The following is an 18,949-nucleotide window of genomic DNA, read 5'->3' as shown; positions in this document are numbered from 1 at the left end:
GTGGTTCATTAAGGAGGCAAGAAAAAGGCTGTCTCCAGGAAGAAGCCTCCTAGTCCTGCCCTGGCCTATTCTTTCTTCTGTAAAGAACCTGCCTCTTCGTGGATAGAGAGGAAAGCACTGTGATAAACAGAAAATAGTGTTTTCTGCAAGAACTTGAAAAACTGCTGGCAAGTTTTCAGTACTCATTTGCTTGCTGAGACCCAGAGACTGAGGGCAAACTAACAGTTGGTCCAGGGGTACTATATGCTTAACTGTGCCAAGATATGGTTATGACTTTTCCTACAGGCAAACTGCATCTGAACCCTTGAATTCTGGCATTCAGTAGCTTGCTCAGAGGCTATTTCTACTCATTCTGAGCACGCAGGCAAATTATAAGCCTGGGGTAAAAGATAAAAAAGGCACTGCCACTGGAAATCCTGCACTATGGAAGAGGTCCTCTAACATTAACTGTGATAAGACTTCAGCCTCCATCATGGGAAATATCGCTTCTTTGTATGTCTGAAAGTATTAATATTGTGGGCTATGGAGAAATAAATCTGACCTCATTTTTATGGAAAAGGAACACTACTTTAACAGACTATGGTTTAAGTGGACTGCATGGTATTCACTCGGTATTCTTTTCATAGTGTTTAAAAAAACTACTAATGCTGGACACTTGCCAGTGAACTCTTAAGTGCTTGCAGAAAAACACTAATCTTATACACTACAAGCACATTTAGTATACGCGCACATGCACACACAGTTCTAAGCTACATTCCATAAGAACAGAAGCCAGCAGCATACATACTTCAGCTTTTTTGCAGTTATTCATAACTTCAGCAGCTCTGTCCTCCAGTGTACTCAGCTGTTCCATTAAGTCTTGTATTTCCTTTTTATTCTGTTCAATTTCCTTCTCATTGGAAAGAACAGCATCCTTGGATTTTTTCAGGTTTCTAAGCACAGGGCATATAATGAAGCTAATATGAAGTCTTTCTTCTAATGGCATTAAGACCTTACAAATTATTTTATACCCCACCTTTCTCTCTAAGCGGCCCCCAAAGCCACTTACATTGTTTCCTCCATTTTATCCTCACAACAATTCTGTGTGGTAGGTTGAGAATGTGTGACTAATCTAAGGTCATTCACCAAGCTTCCATGACAGCAGCATGGGGATTTGAGCCTGGGTTTCCTTAGTCCAGCACTCTAATCACTACATCACAGTGAGTCTCAGTATAAAATTTCTGCAGAAAATAACTGAAAAAATGTGCCAGCAATACACATGTTAATATGGAGCATAGCACTGGACATTGATTGATTGAGATATAAAGGATTGGAAACAGGCATTTTTTGGAGGAGGCAGAAACTATATATCTAGATTCTTACTTTCTGCTACCATATTATCTATGATTTTCTTCCTTAGTGGATTTCCTATTACCCTATTTCTAGTCTCATGTATAATTTTTAAAGTACCCCATATACAGTTAATCTGTTTTTATGCACAGATTTACTTCAATCTGAATCTTCATTAAAAAAACAAAAAACCTCTCTTATCAAGCCGCAGGAAGAAACTGTTATAACCGTGTTCCAAAGCCATAAATTCAGATAGTCATTTTGTTTTACAATCTGGTATGTAATGCCATTTTATGCTCTTATGATGTTGGCAGAGTAAAGAATGTAAAACACTTTATAATACCTGTCTGCAGTCTTGATTGCCACCTGAGCTTTAGTAACAGCAGAAGCACACTGATCTAGTTCCTTATTTATCTTATCAAGGTTGTCTTGCTGAACTTTCAGTTTATTATCACTGATTTCAATTATGAGATTATGTAGTCTCTTAACTTCTGTTTCCAATATACCAGCCTTTGCAGCAACTTTGTCATAATCTGTCAAAAACAGAAGCAGTAAAATTGGGGAGGGACAAAAATCACTCAAGTTGTTACAGGTTCTAGGAGCAAAGTATTCAAGGAAAGAACTAATGAGGGCCTTTGTTCAAGTCCAAAACTGGAAAGGCAGCAGTGCTGGGGTGCCGTAGGAGGATGACTCATTGGTGCCCTCACATTTACATCTTGCGTCAGTTGAGGCCTCTTCCTAGTGGGTTGATAAGTGCACACTGAAAATATCCAGCAACCAGTATGAAAGAAGTCTGAAGGCTGGAAGGGCAAAGAGCAATAATTTTGTTTCACTGAAGTACTGGAATAAATCTGCACTCTTCTACTCAAATCCGAATACAGAGAAATACCAAAAGACTGATAATGTGAAGAACCCCAAGAGTCAGCATAATCTGGAGCTTTGCATTCAGGGAAGGTCCTTCAGGGTCAGGTAAGATTGTGCAACTTCTAATGTGCAGTTTTAAACAGATTTACACTCATTTAAATCCACTGAAGTCAATGGGCTTAGAAAGATATTTCTTTAAAAAACAAACAAAGCCCAAACAAAACACTACAACTTGAACGTTCACTCAGAATGCTAAATATTTTCCGAATCACTAACCTAAACAAGTTTAGAAGTAGGACATTTTTTGAGCAGCAGCAGTTTATAACAGCTCATTCATAAATACTATTTTACAAGTACTAGTTTGAAATAAAAATGAGATAGAATGCACATTAAGTTATAGAATGCATATTCCACATTCAAGAAATGTGTTTCTCAGTTACTGAAAGAAAAAACAAACACGTGCTTGAAATGGTGCAACGTTTCCTAGAATTTTTATAAAGGCTATATAAACAAGTAAAAACATAGAAGTCCACTACTTGAAAACAGAGAGGATTACCTTTATTGCTTCCACAGGAAAGCTGAAGACAACAGATAGTGAGTTAATTTGTGCCTTCAGCAACACATTTCTCCATAATGGAGAAAAGCACCAGTGGCTAAGTTAAAATACTGCCCTATAACCTTTTTACCCAAACTAATTGGAAGCCATGTCTGAATTAATTTTCTTACAAAGTGATTATCTTTTTAAATATGCAAAGACTTCATAACATTTTAAACAGACTGCTCCACTGGACATTAAGCCAACATCACTGCTATATGCATGTTAATTATGAACTCATCTCATTTCATAGGTGAAGTTAGCCTACCTTCTTTGTAGCTATTACATTTTTTCTCCAATTCCTTCTGCTTTGTTTTATCTGGAGCAGCAGCAATTACGTTGGCTTCAAGCTCTTTAACCTGGGCTTCTAAGTGAACTTCCTGTTCCGATAAACTCTAAACAATACAAACAGGTTTGTTGGTTGTCTGCATAGAATATCTGAATGCTGAACTACCATCCTGAAGCAGAAAAACGTGGCCAATCTCAAGTGCTGCAGCATTCCACTAGAGCAGAGGAGCTCATTAGGCCTCCATCCTTGCAGCAGTGATCTTCTGAAAAGCCTTCCTCCCCAGGTCAGGGAACCTTTTGAAGGATCACTCCATGAAATGTACCGTATTTTTCGCTCCCTAAGACGCACTTAGTTTTTGGAGGAGGAAAACAGGAACCCTGCAGCTCCTTCCCAGCCCCCAAGTCTTCCCCCCCAGCCCCAGCGCTCCTACTCCCAAGGAAGCGCAGGGCTCCCGCAACTCCGTGTCAGCCTCCCACAGACTGGCAGCGTCGCGCGACCCAAGCCGGACCCCCTCAGCACTCTTGGCCCCAGCTCGCGGAGGGGCACACGCAAATTGGACCTGCCCGCCGTCGCACACACGAGGATTGGACCCGCTCACCCTTGGCCACGCCCCTTTTTGCTCCATAAGACGCACGCACTCCCCACTTTTTGGGGGGGGGGGGTGCGTCTTATGGAGCGAAAAATCTGGTAAGTACTGCTACTGCCCTTTGCCTCTTTTCATTGTACACAAGCTGGATACCAACCCTAATTCCTGACTCCTGTCTATTACCTATACAGAATAATCAATATTGAGTTTTTATTTTATAAAGTTAAGTTTTGGAATTTACCACCATTGTTTATGGTTTTGTAAGGTAAGTGTCTCAGATGCTTCAGCTGGTACAAAGATGCAGCAGAGCATCTCTAGATTAGTATTGGGAAACAAAATCTTTAACAAAGTCTTTAGAAACAGTACTAGCTCTTGATTAGTGTATGGGCCCAATTAAATCGCTCTTGTTACTGATTATGTTACTGTAGAAAACTGGCTGAACAATAGGCTTTTAAAGAGCCAATTAATTCTGGCCGTTAAAAAATGGTACATTCTAGATCAGGAAACAAGGTGCATATTAGGAACAAAATCAAACATTAATCATGATGTTGCTCATTGCTGAAGCAGTGTATAACCCTGTTACAAGAGACTTATTTCTTTTTTTAAAATTAAGCTCAGATCACAGCCCCCCAAAAGGCTATGGAACAAGCCAGCAACTTAGTGGCTGAGAAATATATCAGTGCTCCCAGCCCCACCATGATACTGACAGGTTTGATGCTAAGTCAGTTGCCCATGCATTCTGTAATCCATCAGACTAAAATGGGGATCAGAGATGATGAAAGCTCCCTTCCCTTCGCAGGAGAAGCAGAACTCCTTAGCACTATTTAAAACTCCAGAGGATTATTCAGTCTTGCAGTATCTGCTGTCTCTTAATAACCTACCAGTAAATGCCTTTGCATAAGTTACTACAGTACTGTAGCCAAGTCCTGCAAGTCCATGAAACCCCCTCTGCCTATATAAGTGTCTCTGTTCTTTTTGCCAGTATTTCAAAAGACACCAAGCAGAATTCCAGTACGGAATGAAAAGAAATTGACCAGTTGTATCAGCTCTACTTAGGGGAAATGTTTCTTATTGTTTGTTCTCTAGGCACTAATATGAAGCTCAGGCATCTACTTGTTGTCAAAGATACTTGAGAGGAGTTTCAGCTCAGTAATACATTTAAGCCTGGCTCCCAAATCTGTGTGTGGAACCACTACGTGAAATGACCATCATTGCTGAAAGAACACCACCCCTTTTAAAATAAAGGTTCTAAGATCCATTGTATGAACTTCTCTTCTTCCTTTAATGTTTTTTTAAGCCTAATTACACAGAAAGAAGGGGAGGGGGAGATAGCTCACTCTGGTCACAAAAATATTTTAAGCTGGATTACTAAAAGGTAGGATGCCAGCGGCCTGGTGATATATGGGTCTTTATCTCATAAAAGAAAAGGCTCCAATTAATATTTGTGAGCTCATTCTTCTCAAGAATCAGGGTAATCCATCTTTTGTCTCTCCTCAATGAATCTGGGACATTTGATAACTAGATGAGCCAATGTACCTTATCTGTGAACTCTTAATATCCAATCACTGTTTCAAAACAATTCTCAAGTTGTATACCACCATTACCACGTGTTTTCTACATTTCAAAGCAAACTTAAAGCAGTTATAGCTGGTTGTTTCACCATATATTTTTGAAAAGTATTTGGACAATCTAGAGTTCACTTCCTTATTCTATCAATAAGTAGCAACATTTTTTGAAACCCTTCAGCCTTACGTAAAATTACCTGAATACTTGCACTGTACTTTTCCAATGTGCTTCTCATTTCTCTGACACTCTGGCTCAGCTTTGCTACTGTTTCTTCAAGCTGCACTCTTTGTTCTTGACACTGCATTGCTTTTTGGGAATCATTTTGCAGCTGAGATTCCATTTTACAAATCTATGAAAATAAAAGTCGTACATGTGAAAGTTACAGAGAAACATTACCTGTGTGTGACAGACACGTATGTAAATATGAGCAATCCAGTTCAGCAAAATCTATTATAGCACCTAGATTTTCAAAACAAAAAACAAGTTTTGTGAAATAGGGGATATGAAAGGCAATGGAAATCAGTTTCTGTTTGGAACAGAAAGAACTGGGCTGAGAAGAAATGCTAAGGGGAGAAGCCATTGTGTCAGAAAGCTCTTTGCCTGGAAGAACAGTTCAAGAACAAAAAACTAGAAGGCGATTTGGTAGACAGAATTTTCCAAGCTGTGTATTTTTTTTAACAAAGTGTCAGAACTAGCAGTAGTATTTTTTTTAAAAACCATATCAATATCCCTTCTAGACTGAATCATAAACTCCCATTTTATAGGAAACCCAAGACATTTGGGTGGAGGCCAAAGCCTAACATGTTAAACCTCCCCGTATTTAACCCCAAGTCACTCTGAGTTGGCATTGCCACTTACTATTAAGCTGGTACCCACAGTATGACATCCTGCCTATGTAAGAATCTCAACTTAATAAATTTCTATTTGGTGCAGACAGGCAGGATGGTTGTAAGTTCAAGTTTGGAATAATGCTAGGCCTAGGATAAAATTTTCAACCATGTGTAGACCCATCAAAAAAAAAAAAGGGGGGGGGGGTTCAATACCCAATCTAAGAATCTACTATTATGCAGCTAATCTTGCCCAAACAGTTAAAATGATTAGGACAAATCCGGTAGAAGCTTGGATCAGTATTGAACAAGAGTATGTTTTCCCCTTCTCTTTGAGAGGAACTTTTTGGTCTAAACATCAGAAGAGATCACATTTTTTACCAGCAAATCTCTTCCTGGAAAATTCATTAAGAATATGGGATAACCTAAGGAAGTGGATTGCACCGGGTATTTCTCTAGCAGGTAGCTTTTTCAACCAAGATTGGTTCCCACAATTAATTAAGGCTAACTCCAGCCATCCATGGGAGATTAAAGGGTTGGATAGAATTGGGGAGTGGATTCAAGGAAATAATGTTATTACGGAACAAGCAGATAAGAAATTAGGAGCTAATATCAATTGGTATCAATACCTTCAAGTTCAGAATACGGTCCACTCTCTTCAGAGGAAAGAAACTATTAGATATGAATTGATGCCATTTGAGTTCCTTCTTAAAAAGGAGGGCATTGGCAAGTTTTGCTTTCTAAAATATATAATTATTTAATTGACTCTCTTCATTCATATCCACCCTCTTATATTAAACATTGGAATTTAATGCTACCTCAAAGGCTAGAAGAAAATGATCTGGAACTCCCCTTCCACTAAGGCTAAAAGCATTGGTATTCAACTCCATTTTTAAAAAATATATTCACTTTGGTATTTAAACCCTGTAATGATGAGTAAAATCTCTAAAGTCCCAAGTCCAGATTGTTGGAGGAACTGTAAAAAAACAGGTTGCTTACCTGTAACTGATGATCTTCGAGTGGTCATCTGTGCAGTCACACACATGGGTCTTGCCGCAGGCAACGGATCCATACCTCGGAGCTCCAATAGCTCGCCTATAGCGCTTTTTGGCGCGCTTCCCTCCCGCTCTGGGGAGCAGGCATCAACCGCGCATGCCTGGAGCAGGGGGGGGGGGAGCGGCCATCCCACTCAGTTTCTTCCAGCCGCCACCGACAGTATATAAGGTAAACAACGATCACAGGAGGCCAGCAGCGGGGAAGGCTGGGTGGGCGTGTGTGACTGCACAGATGACCACTCGAAGATCATCAGTTACAGGTAAGCAACCTGTTATCTTCTTCGTGGTCTCTGTGCAGTCCCACACATGGGTAACTAGCCAGCTAAATGTCCTGGAGGAGGGTGCTGGTGAGAGGAAAGAGTTAGTCACACAATAAATTACATCACACCAAACAGGTTATAGATGTAAGCGGATGCACTCACCCATGGCTTCAATGGAAGATGGATCTGAGGACCGCTTGGCCGAAGGAGGCGTCTCGTCTCGCACGAACGTCCAAGGCGTAATGGGAGACGAACGTGGAAGGAGAGGACCACGATGAAGCAGCACAGATGTCCTCTAGGGAGACGCCCTGTAGAAAGGCCGAAGACGTCAAGACCGCTCTGGTAGAGTGGGCCTTAAGGCCTTCGGGTATAGGCTGCTTAGCCAGTTCGTAGCACAACCTGATAGCACTAACTACCCATTTAGATAGTCTCTGGGTAGAAATTTTGTGTCCCTTGTGAGGTTTACCGTAGGCCACAAACAGATTAGGGTCCTTACGGAAAGGTTGTGTACGAGCAAGATAGAAAGATAAAGCCCTTCTGACATCCAAGGAATGCAGGGCTCTTTGTCCTGCGTCAGTAGGGTTGGAGAAGAACGTCGGTAGGGAAGTCGATGTCGATAAATGGAACTGGGAGACAACCTTAGGAAGGAAGGCAGGGTCCGGTCGTAGGACAACTTTATCTTTATGGAATATCGTGTACGGAGCATCACAGCGAAAGGCACACAAATCACTTGCACGTTTCCCTGAAGTAAGGGCAACTAGCAATGCAGTCTTCCATGACAAAATGTTGAGCTCTATGGTAGCCATGGGTTCAAATGGGGTTTTCATTAGGCAAGAGAGAACTAAGGATAAACTCCAAGTTGGGGCAAAGGTTTTAATTGGCGGATGCAGGTGCAAGATGTCCTTGAGGAAGGATTTAGACAACTTATGTGAGAAAACCGTTTTGCCCTCAACAGGGTCATGGAACGCAGAAATAGCCGAAAGATGAACTTTTAAGGAGGAATAGCAGAGACCTGATCTCTGCAGGGAAAGCAGATAATCCAGAATCAGATTGAGAGGCACAGATTCGGCTTGGAGATGATTGGAAGCTGTGAACGAACAGAAACGCTTCCATTTTCGTTGATGAGTCTGGTGGAAGGCTTTCTCGCATTAAGAATGACGTTCGCTACTTCTGTAGACAGGAAGGAGGACGGATTCTCCACGCTGTCAGGGCCAGAGTCCGTGGGTTGTGATATAGCACCCTGCCGTCGGCTTGAGTCAAAAGATCGCCTACTAGGGGAAGGCGACGATAGGTGTGACAGGACATTTGAAGTAGTCTCGTGAACCATGGCTGCCGTGGCCACCATGGAGCAATGAGAATACAGTCCGTGCCGTCTCGAGCAATCTTGATTAACACCCGCGTTATGAGGGGGGTCGGGGGAAAGAGGTAATGTAGGGGACCTCTCCAGGTGTGCAGGAACGCATCGTTGCCCCTCCTGGTGTAAAAACGAGGAGATTTCGCATTGTCCCTCGAGGCAAAAACGTCTATCCTGGGCACACCGAAGCAGCGAAAGATGCGTTGGAGATAAACATGATTGAGGGACCACTCGTGGTCGTCTATCCGAATCCTGCTGAGGGAGTCGGCCAGAACGTTCTCCACACCTGGGAGGTGAATGGCAGTCAAGTAGATGTTGTGTTTGACACACCATTCCCAGAGCAGTATGGCAATGCGGTACAGCCAAAGGGATCTGGTGCCCCCCTGTTTGTTTACGTAAAACACAGTCGCCATGTTGTCGGTGGAGACCTGAACGTGACGACCTGTGACCAATGGCAGGAACGAATGGAGCGCTCTGTGAACTGCGATCAGTTCCAGGCAGTTGATATGAATGGCCCTCTCGGCCCGTGTCCAAAAGCCTCTGACAGTCTTGTCCTCTAAGTGGGCTCTCCATCCCCACATGGAGGCGTCTGTGGTTAGAACGACTGATGGCGGAGGAAGAAGGAAGGGCATCCCAGAAAGCAGATTCTCTGGTATAGTCCACCAGCGAAGGGAGTGCAGAGCTCTTTGAGGAACGGTGAGGAGAGTGCTCTGTGGCTGTACATGCGGGTGGTAAGCATGGACGAACCAGAGCTGAAGATGTCGCATTCTCAGCCGAGCGAAGCGAAGCACAGAAGTGGTTGCAGCCATAAGGCCCAAGAGCCTCTGAATGTTGTAGGCAGACTGGCGTGGGATGAGACGGACTAGATTGGCCAGGGAGATGATGGACTGTGCACGGTCCTGCGGAAGGAACGCAAGATGAGGGGATGTACATAGACGAGCACCTATAAACTGCAGGTCCTGGGTCGGCATGAGGTGTGATTTGGTGACATTCACACAGAGGCCCAGGGAGGCCAGCAGAGAGAGGGTTGTGTCGAGGTTCCTCTGCAGTTGGTGCTGAGTTGGTGCAATCAGAAGCCAGTCGTCTATGTACGGGAAAACTGAAATGTTCCGAAGCCGCAGGGGAGCTGCCACTACTGCCATGCACTTAGTAAACACTCTGGGAGCAGTGGAAAGTCCGAAGGGTAGGGATTGGTATTGGAAGTGTTGATGACCTATTGCAAAACGAAGATACTTCCGGTGGTGGGGGCGGATCGTTATATGGAAGTAAGCGTCCTGAAGATCTAGGGAAGCCATCCAGGAACCTTGAGGAATCAGAGGAAGTATGGACTGTACATATGAACATATGAAGCTGCCTTATACTGAATCAGACCCTTGGTCCATCAAAGTCAGTATTGTCTAGAGAAATCATTCTGAATTTCCTGTAAATTATGTGTTCGTTTAGCTTCCGAAGATCCAGGATAGGGCGCTTGCCCCCATCCCTCTTGGGGACCAGGAAGTACCTTGAATAGAACCCCGTCCCGCGGTGTTGAGGAGGAACAGGTTCTATGGCATTTTTCTGGAGCAAGTCCAGAATTTCTTGTTGGAGGTGAGGGGAGGGTGGAGTAACGGTAAAGTAACGGAGGTGAGGAGGTGAAACGAACTCGATTGCGTAACCTAGACGCACAATGGTGAGAACCCAAGAATCGGTGGTGATGGAATGCCATGTTGGGTAAAATGGAAGTAGCCTGGTGTGATAAAGAGGGCTCAATGGTATGGCTGCACTTGTATGAAAGTCAAAGAGACTGCTTGGTTGGTTGAGACGGCTTCTTGGATGGCTGCGCACATGGCCGTTGCTGGAAGGGCTGTTTTTGGTGCTGAGGTTTTTTCCTCCAGAGATCCTGCTGTCTGGGAGAGCGCTGACGACGCTGGAAGGAAGGTTTCCATGGTCTCTGCTTGCCGAAGGACTGGGTAGCCGGCTGTGAGACGCCCAAGCGTTTGGCCCTTTTACGCCCATCGTCCACAGAAGTGAGGATCTCGTCTGTCGACGCGTGGAATAGCCCGAGACCGTCAAACGGGAGATCCTCTATCTTCTGCTTAATGTCTGGCTGCAGGTTAGTCGAACGTAGCCAGGCGTGGCGACGTAGGGCCACTGAGGTCGCGAACACTCTAGAGGAGCAAGAGACCGCGTGTCTGAGAGAGTTTATCTGCTGTTTAGAGACGCGCAACAACTCCGAAACGAGCCCGGAAACGGCCTTCTGTGAGGAGTCAGGCATCGATGCAAGGTGAGGTGTTATTTGGTTTGCGAGACTGAATGAGTATGCCGCAAAATAGGCTAGGTAGTTATTCAGCTTAGAATTAGTAGAGGCAAAGCTGTAGATTTTTCTAGCCAAAGTATCCAATTTTCTGCCCTCGCGGTTGGGAGGAGCAGGGTGACGAGATTGCTTGGCCTTAGTGGCCGAATGGACTATAATAGAGTTGGGTGCCGGATGGGAGGCTAGAAACTTGCAATCTGTAGCATGCACCCGGTAGAGAGAGTCGAGACGTTTGGAAATAGCCGGGATGGAGGCAGGCTTTTCCCAAGATTCACGGAGGGCCTCCAGATGGACAGGAAGCATAGGTAGCGTTGAGCTGTCAGGGAAGTCGGTTTGAACAAGGTCATGCACCACATCGGAGACCCTAGGAGAGTCAGATGGCATAGGTATGTTAAGGGCTGAGGCCATTGTAGTAATGAGGTTGAGATATGCCTTAGAACTGTCCGATGGGGAGAGCCGAGTGGGCATGTCGGATGCAGGCGAGGCGGGAGGTCCCTCGGAGTCGGAATGGTCTGATGTATCCATCTCTGAATGTGAGTCCGGTCGTTGAGGCGACATGGACTTGGGCGGTGATCGGTCCCGAGACAGCTTCGCGCGAGGAGACCCTGATGGAGGTGGTTTAGGCACCGTCGCGGAAGGTGGCCTGGGAAGATCTCGGGTCCGAGGATAGGTAGGAGACTCGATGTCCTCACGTGACCGATGGGCATGGTAATGCTGCTCTCTGGTGGAGTCGACAGCCTCTCGGGTCCGATAAGCATCTCGGGTCCGATGAGCCAAGTACGGTTGGTCTCTAATGTAGTAGGGAGACGGGTGTCGATAGTGGTGAGATTCCCGATCCCCAGAACGGTATCGGGGAGAATAGGCATCCCGAATTCGAGGAGTTGAAACGTCACGGACGTACGGTTTGGGTTCGAAGTCCGAGTACTGCCTGTAGTAGCTTTGTTCAGATGGAGATCGAAAGTCTCTTCGGTACGCTGTACGGGGTCTAGGAGATGGAGACTTAGACGGGGAGTGGTCGTAGCGGTGACCCCGATAGTAATCCCGGTACGGAGACGGCGAGCGAACACGCTGGTCACGAACTGGAGAACGTGAGTGGAAGCACTGAGTAGAGACCTGAGTAGAAGTGTCCTTGAGTTGCGAGGAAGCTGGAATGTCCCGGAAGAATTCGGGACGGACACTTGGTGGGTCTGGTTCAAGAATGTCCGATGGTACCTCGCTGTGGATCGAAGGTGACCTGGAGCCAATCGGTATAACCTCAATCCTTGGGGAGTGAGGAGTTAGCTGTGGCATGTCTGAAATAACATCAGACGGTGCCGAGAGTTCCGGTGGTAAAATCGGATTCGAGTGCCCCGTCCCTGCCGAAGCGGACTGCGCAGCCGCCATAGCGTGAGCGGAGGTCGAAGCGGGCGGGTCGCGAGGTCTTTTCGGAGCCGAGGTCTTCGGGCTGGAGGCCCGAATCTCCCGCTCCTTGTGGGGGAGGCGGCGAATCCGAAGTGACTTCTCAATAAGGAAACTGCGAAAGCAGGCCGCTCTGTTCTTTCGCGCCTGTTTGCCAAAACTGGCACAGTGAGGGCAGGAGTTGACTCTGTGGGATTCCCCCAAGCAGAACAGGCAGTGAGTGGCCGTCAGAAGTAGGGAACTTGGCCCCGCACTTCCGACACCTTTTAAACGTAATTTTCCCTTCCATACGCTCCGGACGGGGAGGGGAAGATGGAAGGGAAGGGATGGAGGGGGGGAAAGAAGAAACAGCGCAGAAGAGGTTCCTTTTTTTTTAATATACCGTATATACTCGATTATAAGTAGAGATTTTCTGCCCAAATTTTGGGCAGAAAAACCCCCTCCTCGACATATACTCGAGTCACTATTCAGCCGTCAGGTAAAAAGGGAGGGAGAAGCCCCGGCGGAGCGGGATCCTTACCAAGTGGCGGCTCGGCCGGCGGCGGCGGCCCCGCTTTCCCCCGCGGCTTCCGTGCCTTCGCCTCCTCTCAGGGATGGCGACAGCATGGCGAAAGGGAAGGCTCGCCGGCCGGCCTGGGGTCGTTGAGGAGGGGGAAAAAAAATAATAATCCGCTCGCCGGCTTCGCTGAGGGGGCGGCAGAAGAGGCGCTTCCCTCAGCCGCGGAAGGCAAGAGGGCGGCGGAGCGGCTCGTCACGGCAACGCCGCCGCCGGCCCCATTTCGCACGTTGACGCGGCTTTTTTTCTTCCTTCCCCGCCCGGAAAAGGGGGACGGACGAGCCCTGCAGGACACGTGACCGGCGCCGGCCGTGGGTTCCGCCGCTCGGGGGGGGGGGGAGAAAGCGGCGGCGCTCCGCCTTCGCCGTGCAAGGGGGGGCTGGCAACAGGAAGCGGCGCATGAACTGTTTTGGTCAACTCCAGGTTGGGAAAGAGTACAACATAAATTGGAGCCAATTGCTGGAAATGTGTAGGATTCAACAAACAAAACACAAAAGAACACCCGCATTTGAGGAGGGGGAATCTGCAGTATTTCAGAGAATGCAGACTACTTTAGAAAGAACCCGGCTTTCCTGCATCTAGGGGAAAGAGCAGCTGTAGACTTGGAAGGGCAGGGAAATCTGTGCTGTAGGAAACAGAAAGAGAATTCCTGATGGCAGTTAACTGGGCACACTGGCCCAGCAGTACCTCCTTCAATGGAAGAGCTGCAGACTCCCAGTTTGGGTCCCTTCAGGCATTAGAGGAAGATGCCTTCTCTGCTCATATTGCTTAGAATCCAAGCAAATGCTTTTACCAAAAAAGCCTCAATTTAAAAGTATAGCAGGCATTGTACCTGTTTTCTTTAGGATACCAACAGCTGAAATTACAAGACCCTGATTTTAACTGATTTCAGGAATCACTTGGTTAATCCGTGCCTTCCAAGGCTCTAATTCTTGACAACAGGAAACCTGTTACAATACATTAGATTCGTCTGAGAATGTTCTTAAAAGGAGAGGTCTGACCGATGGTCTGGCTGGCACCGAATGGGATGCAATCCTACAGCTCACTCTTTTCTGGAAACAGTCAGGCAAACATACTATAAAGCATGTAAAAATGCATTATCTATGCTGTTATGTAACAGTGCAACAAATTAAATCCTTAACATAGATAAACAGCATAAAAAACCCTTCTACAAATATTTCAAGTAGTTTATAATAACCAGGAGTGGCCAAACGGTGGCTTGGATGATACGTGTGGCCCTTTCACACATATTGTGTGGCTCTCAAAGCCAGATTTGCTTAATGTAAGAGCCATCTAGAATGAACATCAGATGCTTGAGAGCCACAAGACATGAACGTCAGATGTTTGAGAGCCATAAGAGGGAGGAAGGAAGGAAAACAGAGGGGGGAGGTGGAAAGAAAGCAACGTTAGTTTTAAATGGATTCTCCAAGCGGCTGGCTGACTTGGCTTGGAGAAGTGATTTAAGGAGAAAAAAATGCCTTCTCCAAGCTGGCCAACTTGTGGGGCAGTATATGAAAGGTACCATAGGTTTACCAGTAACTGCTGCGTTTCCCACCCTCGGCTTATACTCGAGTCAATAAGTTTTCCCAGATTTTTGGGGTAAAATTAGAAGCCTCGGCTTATATTCGGGTCGACTTATACTCGAGTATATACGGTATATATATTTTGTAGGACGAAGAAAGTAGAAAAGGAATGGAAAGAAGAAAGAGTAGTACGATACCAAAGTAGAGGCGAAGTAGTAGGAGGAACGCAGCAAGGTAGGTGTTGTCCGGGCGGCGGAAGGGAAGAAACTGAGTGGGATGGCCGCTCCCCACCCCGCTCCAGGCATGCGCGGTCGGTGCCTGCTCCCCAGAGCAGGAGGGAAGCGCGCCAAAAAGCGCTATAGGCGAGCTATTGGAGCTCAGAGGTATGGATCCGTTGCCTGCGGCAAGACCCATGTGTGTGACTGCACAGAGACCACGAAGAAGATCTAAAGGCTCCCTTTACCATATTTAGTGGGAATGTTCAACAGTGTCAAATTTTTGAAATAAAGTGGTAGAGCAAATAAAACTTATATTCAATCTAACCATTCTAGTATATTTTAAACTTCTTTTATTTGATATCTGGCCTAAGTTGATGAGTAAAGATCAGAAATCTTTAATCTTGACAATGTTGGCGATAGCTCATATGATGCTGCTAAAAATTAGAAACTCCCATATACCCCCTTGATTGAAAAGTGGTATAAGTTATGGGACCAGCATGTAATGGGGTCTTCGAAAATGATACTGATTTGGCTATAGATTATGATTTGCTTTGGGCTCCGGTTTTGGAATTCTTTGGGAGTATTTCCTTTTTGCCTAATAGAATGAATTGTAGGTTATTTCTTAATACCTAGCATATTACGGTATGTATTATTTTTGTAAATTATTTGTTATATGCATCCAATGATCTAAATTGGATTCTTGCATGTTAGATTTATATTTTTATTATTTATTTGCCCTATGCTCCCTTTGTATTGGATTAGATTCAATAAAATAAAAACTATTAAAACTATTTTTTTTTTTAAAACCCCCAAGTGAGCTGAACAGGAGAACTCATCCAAACGTAATAAAGACAATGATGCAATACAGCAATTACTTAATTCAGTCTCTTTATGCAAAATGATACTTTCAGACAATAGCCAAGAAGGAATATATTTTTCCTCAGAATTTTAATTATATAATTATACTAACCTCATCTTCTGACATTTCAACTACAACAGATGATCCCATTCTACCCTTCAATACTTTTCCTCCTCCACCTGTCATTGTCCCTGTGGAAAGAGAAAAATACATTAGAATTGGCAATGTCATATTCAAACTGAATTTTAAAGTACAATTTTGCATTTTTAAATACCTGACTGTTCTATGATTTGTCCTTGCAGTGTAACAACTCTCCACCTCTTATGTTCTTGGAATGCAACTCTGGTAGCCTGATCCATGTTATCTGCTACTAAAGTATCACGCAAGGCAAAATAGAAGGCTTGACGAATCTTCTCATCTTTAACTTTTACCATGTCAAATAGACGTGGAACATTTTCAGGAGTCTGTATTGTATTCATGCTTTTCTCCCACACCACCATCTGGATGAAAGGCAGAAAAGCAATAATATTGACAAAGGACATCTGCATAAAAACAATATACACCCATATAGTTTAATTTTTGTAGTTTGTTTGCACTTTCATCTTCCTCCTAACAAATGTCTCAATACCTTGACATTTTTGCTTTCTGTAGGGCTTTCAGATGTAATCTGTTAATTAATCCTGCCCTTCAACTAAAATACCTCATATAACACTAATTTTGTACCTCTGATGGCAGCTATGATTTGAAAATTCAGACATCACACTTTTTATCTAACTTTCTTTCCATACAGCTCAGGATGGTTAGTGTACATAGTTTTCTCCTGCTAGGCTGTGCGCCTGGCCCAAAGTCACCCAGTGAACTTCACAGCTGTAGAGATCTAATTCTGGGATCTCCCGAGTCTCGTCAGACACCCTAAGTACTAAATTATACCAGCTCATACCAAACTATGGTTAATCTTAACAAAAAGAGCCTAGGTAATTGACCTTTCTATATAAAATTTGAGCATTCTTAATATCTGTAATGAAGACCAAAAGGCTAACAGGACTATTTAGATATTTTAGAATAAGATGCTCTTTATAAAAGGAAGGGAATTTGCCAAGCTGTAGCACTGCTGAGATAAAATTATATCTGGAACTCAAACTTCACACATTTATACGATTTATAGTGTATGGATAACTGCATTACATGGAAATTGGGTTCCTGTAGAAGCCCTAGTCTCATTGATAGTTACATTGTAGATTTTGTTGATGTACGTAGTTTGTGTATAGTATTTTCCTGAAGAACATATTGAAATACTAATGTAATAATTAAACAAAATGTTATTTTTCATATAAATCCTTTATTGTTCTAGAATGAATATGGGGAGAGAGTTGGCATCTTGATTTATTGCACGTTAGGAAGGGAATTGTCACGGGTGAGGAATTGTTTGAGATTAGGGGACTGTCCATGGGCAAGAAAAGGTTTGCCTCCCATACCTGTGGAAGAGGAGTACTGCATAGGTAGTTCTACCACAAACTAAGATGCCTACCCACTGAAACTATCGCAGAAATACTGTATGAAACTCTGGATGGCTTTGTGCCTGGGAGGTGAGTCAAACCTTCTCCTCTGTCTCTCCACCCCACCCCCCCAAAAGCAAGCAAAAGGCACTTTAACCTTTGAGTTGGGACAGACCCAGTTATAACAGACTGGGGGCAGAACACATTTCAACACCTCAGAACTACAAACGGGGCAGAACACATTTCAACACCTCTGTATAAACCTGTGGAAGGCAATAAACAAGGGCTAACACTAATTGCCAAATCTGATGCAGTATAATATTGTTCTGCATTTATGTTCAAAGACATACTTTCCTCCAAGCTGCTTGAAATTCTTTAATAAACATCACTGAACATACAGTAATATTGTCAAGATAAAAAATACTAATGACTAAGATAATCTTTTCATTGTGAGACTGAAATATTTTTGAAAGTCAGCTTCGGCAATAATAAATATGCTTAAGGTGTGTGTGTAGGGAGGGAGAAATCAAACACTTGAAGCATATCAGTGTGAACATAGCTACAATATGAACAAATTTACATGGTTTACATTTCATAGTATCTACTATTTCAACTCAAACACAAACCTTGTCAAGTCCAATAAAAGTTGCAACACCGATATTTTGTTTCTTCAAGAAATTAACACATTTTTGAGCTGTATCAATAGTATCAACAACAATGTGATCTAATGCTCCACAAGATGATGAAATGGCAACATCATATTTTTCATCTATCGCTCCGAGGTCACCCTATTGCAAAAAAAAGAATGGAAGAAGAAAACGGCGGGCACTTAAACACTCAGGTTAGTTGAGAGTAGGACCCAGCTTAAAAATGCTAAAGGAACTCAAGCAACTCTATTATTGCAACTAGCTTTTTTTTGTATGCCTCTAAAACTTACCAGGATCCATAAATGAGGAAGTGGGGCAATTGTGAACTCAACCCAAAGCAGTTAGGTAACTAAGCAGCACTAACTGCATCAGATATGAAACTGGTAATTTTATTCCAGCATGTCATTGGTTAGTTTATATCCCCCACTTTTAGTTTTTTTATTTGTCATATAGGACTGAAGATGGTCATGATTTTGATGATAGTTTGAGTGTTTTTAAAAATTATAAACTGGTTGCTTTTAATGAGACCTATTTTGCTAGCTGCTCTGAATAAATGTATTGGGAAACCAGAATTATAGCATTAATAAACAGTACGAACACCACCTAATGCTTCTAGAATTTAAGAGGTTTGAGTAATCAATGCCATACTTTTTCAGTATCAAGTTAATGCCACTCTTTTTCCTCAGTGGTAGACTGATGTAAGAATAAGAAACTTTAACTCATGAGAGTTAACTCTAAGGGAAACAGCATAAATTGCTTTCAAGGAACTATATGAAGACAAGCATGAGGGCAGAGGACCAGGACCAATTTTCACATACCTAATATAGCTAACTCTAAAAGTAACATTTGAACAGGAGGAGGGCTGGTTTTCATACCTCGCTCTTCGCTACCTGAAGGTGTCTCAGAGCAGCTTACAATCACCTTCCGTCCCTCTCTTCACAACACATACTCTGGGAGATAGGTGGATTGATAGAGCTCTCAGAGAACTGTGACTGGCCCAAGATCATACAACTAACTTCATGTGGAAGAGTGGGGAATCAAACCTGGTTCTTCAGATTAGAGTCCACTCCATGGCTCTTAACCACTTTACCACACTGGCTCTCTTCCCACTGATTCTACCTTTCTGCTTTAGCACCCTCCTCCAGTTATTCCTCAGAATTCATTATGTAGCATTTTGTGGCAATCAGGAGAGTTCAGAGAAGAGAGCATGAGAATTCAATTCCACTGAAAGCCC

General features: G+C 43.9%; 1 protein-coding gene across 5 annotated transcripts in view; it reads right to left on the bottom strand.

The window, feature by feature from the left end:
• SMC4 (structural maintenance of chromosomes 4) overlaps positions 1 to 18,949 on the bottom strand; it is a 61,810-nt gene that overhangs the window by 13,566 nt on the left and 29,295 nt on the right. For all 5 annotated transcript variants that reach the window (XM_060242417.1, XM_060242419.1, XM_060242418.1 and 2 more), the window contains 7 exons: positions 17,695 to 17,856; positions 15,847 to 16,072; positions 15,684 to 15,763; positions 5,426 to 5,578; positions 3,057 to 3,183; positions 1,673 to 1,862; positions 788 to 932 (listed from right to left, as the gene is read on the bottom strand). In XM_060242417.1, coding sequence (XP_060098400.1) covers positions 788 to 932; positions 1,673 to 1,862; positions 3,057 to 3,183; positions 5,426 to 5,578; positions 15,684 to 15,763; positions 15,847 to 16,072; positions 17,695 to 17,856 — 1,083 coding nt within the window. The remainder of the gene's footprint in view (positions 1 to 787; positions 933 to 1,672; positions 1,863 to 3,056; positions 3,184 to 5,425; positions 5,579 to 15,683; positions 15,764 to 15,846; positions 16,073 to 17,694; positions 17,857 to 18,949) is intronic.

This window comes from Heteronotia binoei, chromosome 6, assembly GCF_032191835.1.
Source record: "Heteronotia binoei isolate CCM8104 ecotype False Entrance Well chromosome 6, APGP_CSIRO_Hbin_v1, whole genome shotgun sequence".
In the NCBI taxonomy this organism is placed as follows: domain Eukaryota; kingdom Metazoa; phylum Chordata; class Lepidosauria; order Squamata; family Gekkonidae; genus Heteronotia; species Heteronotia binoei.
The sequence above is the reverse complement of the archived record's forward strand: the minus strand, read 5'-3'. Positions and strand labels throughout refer to the sequence as shown.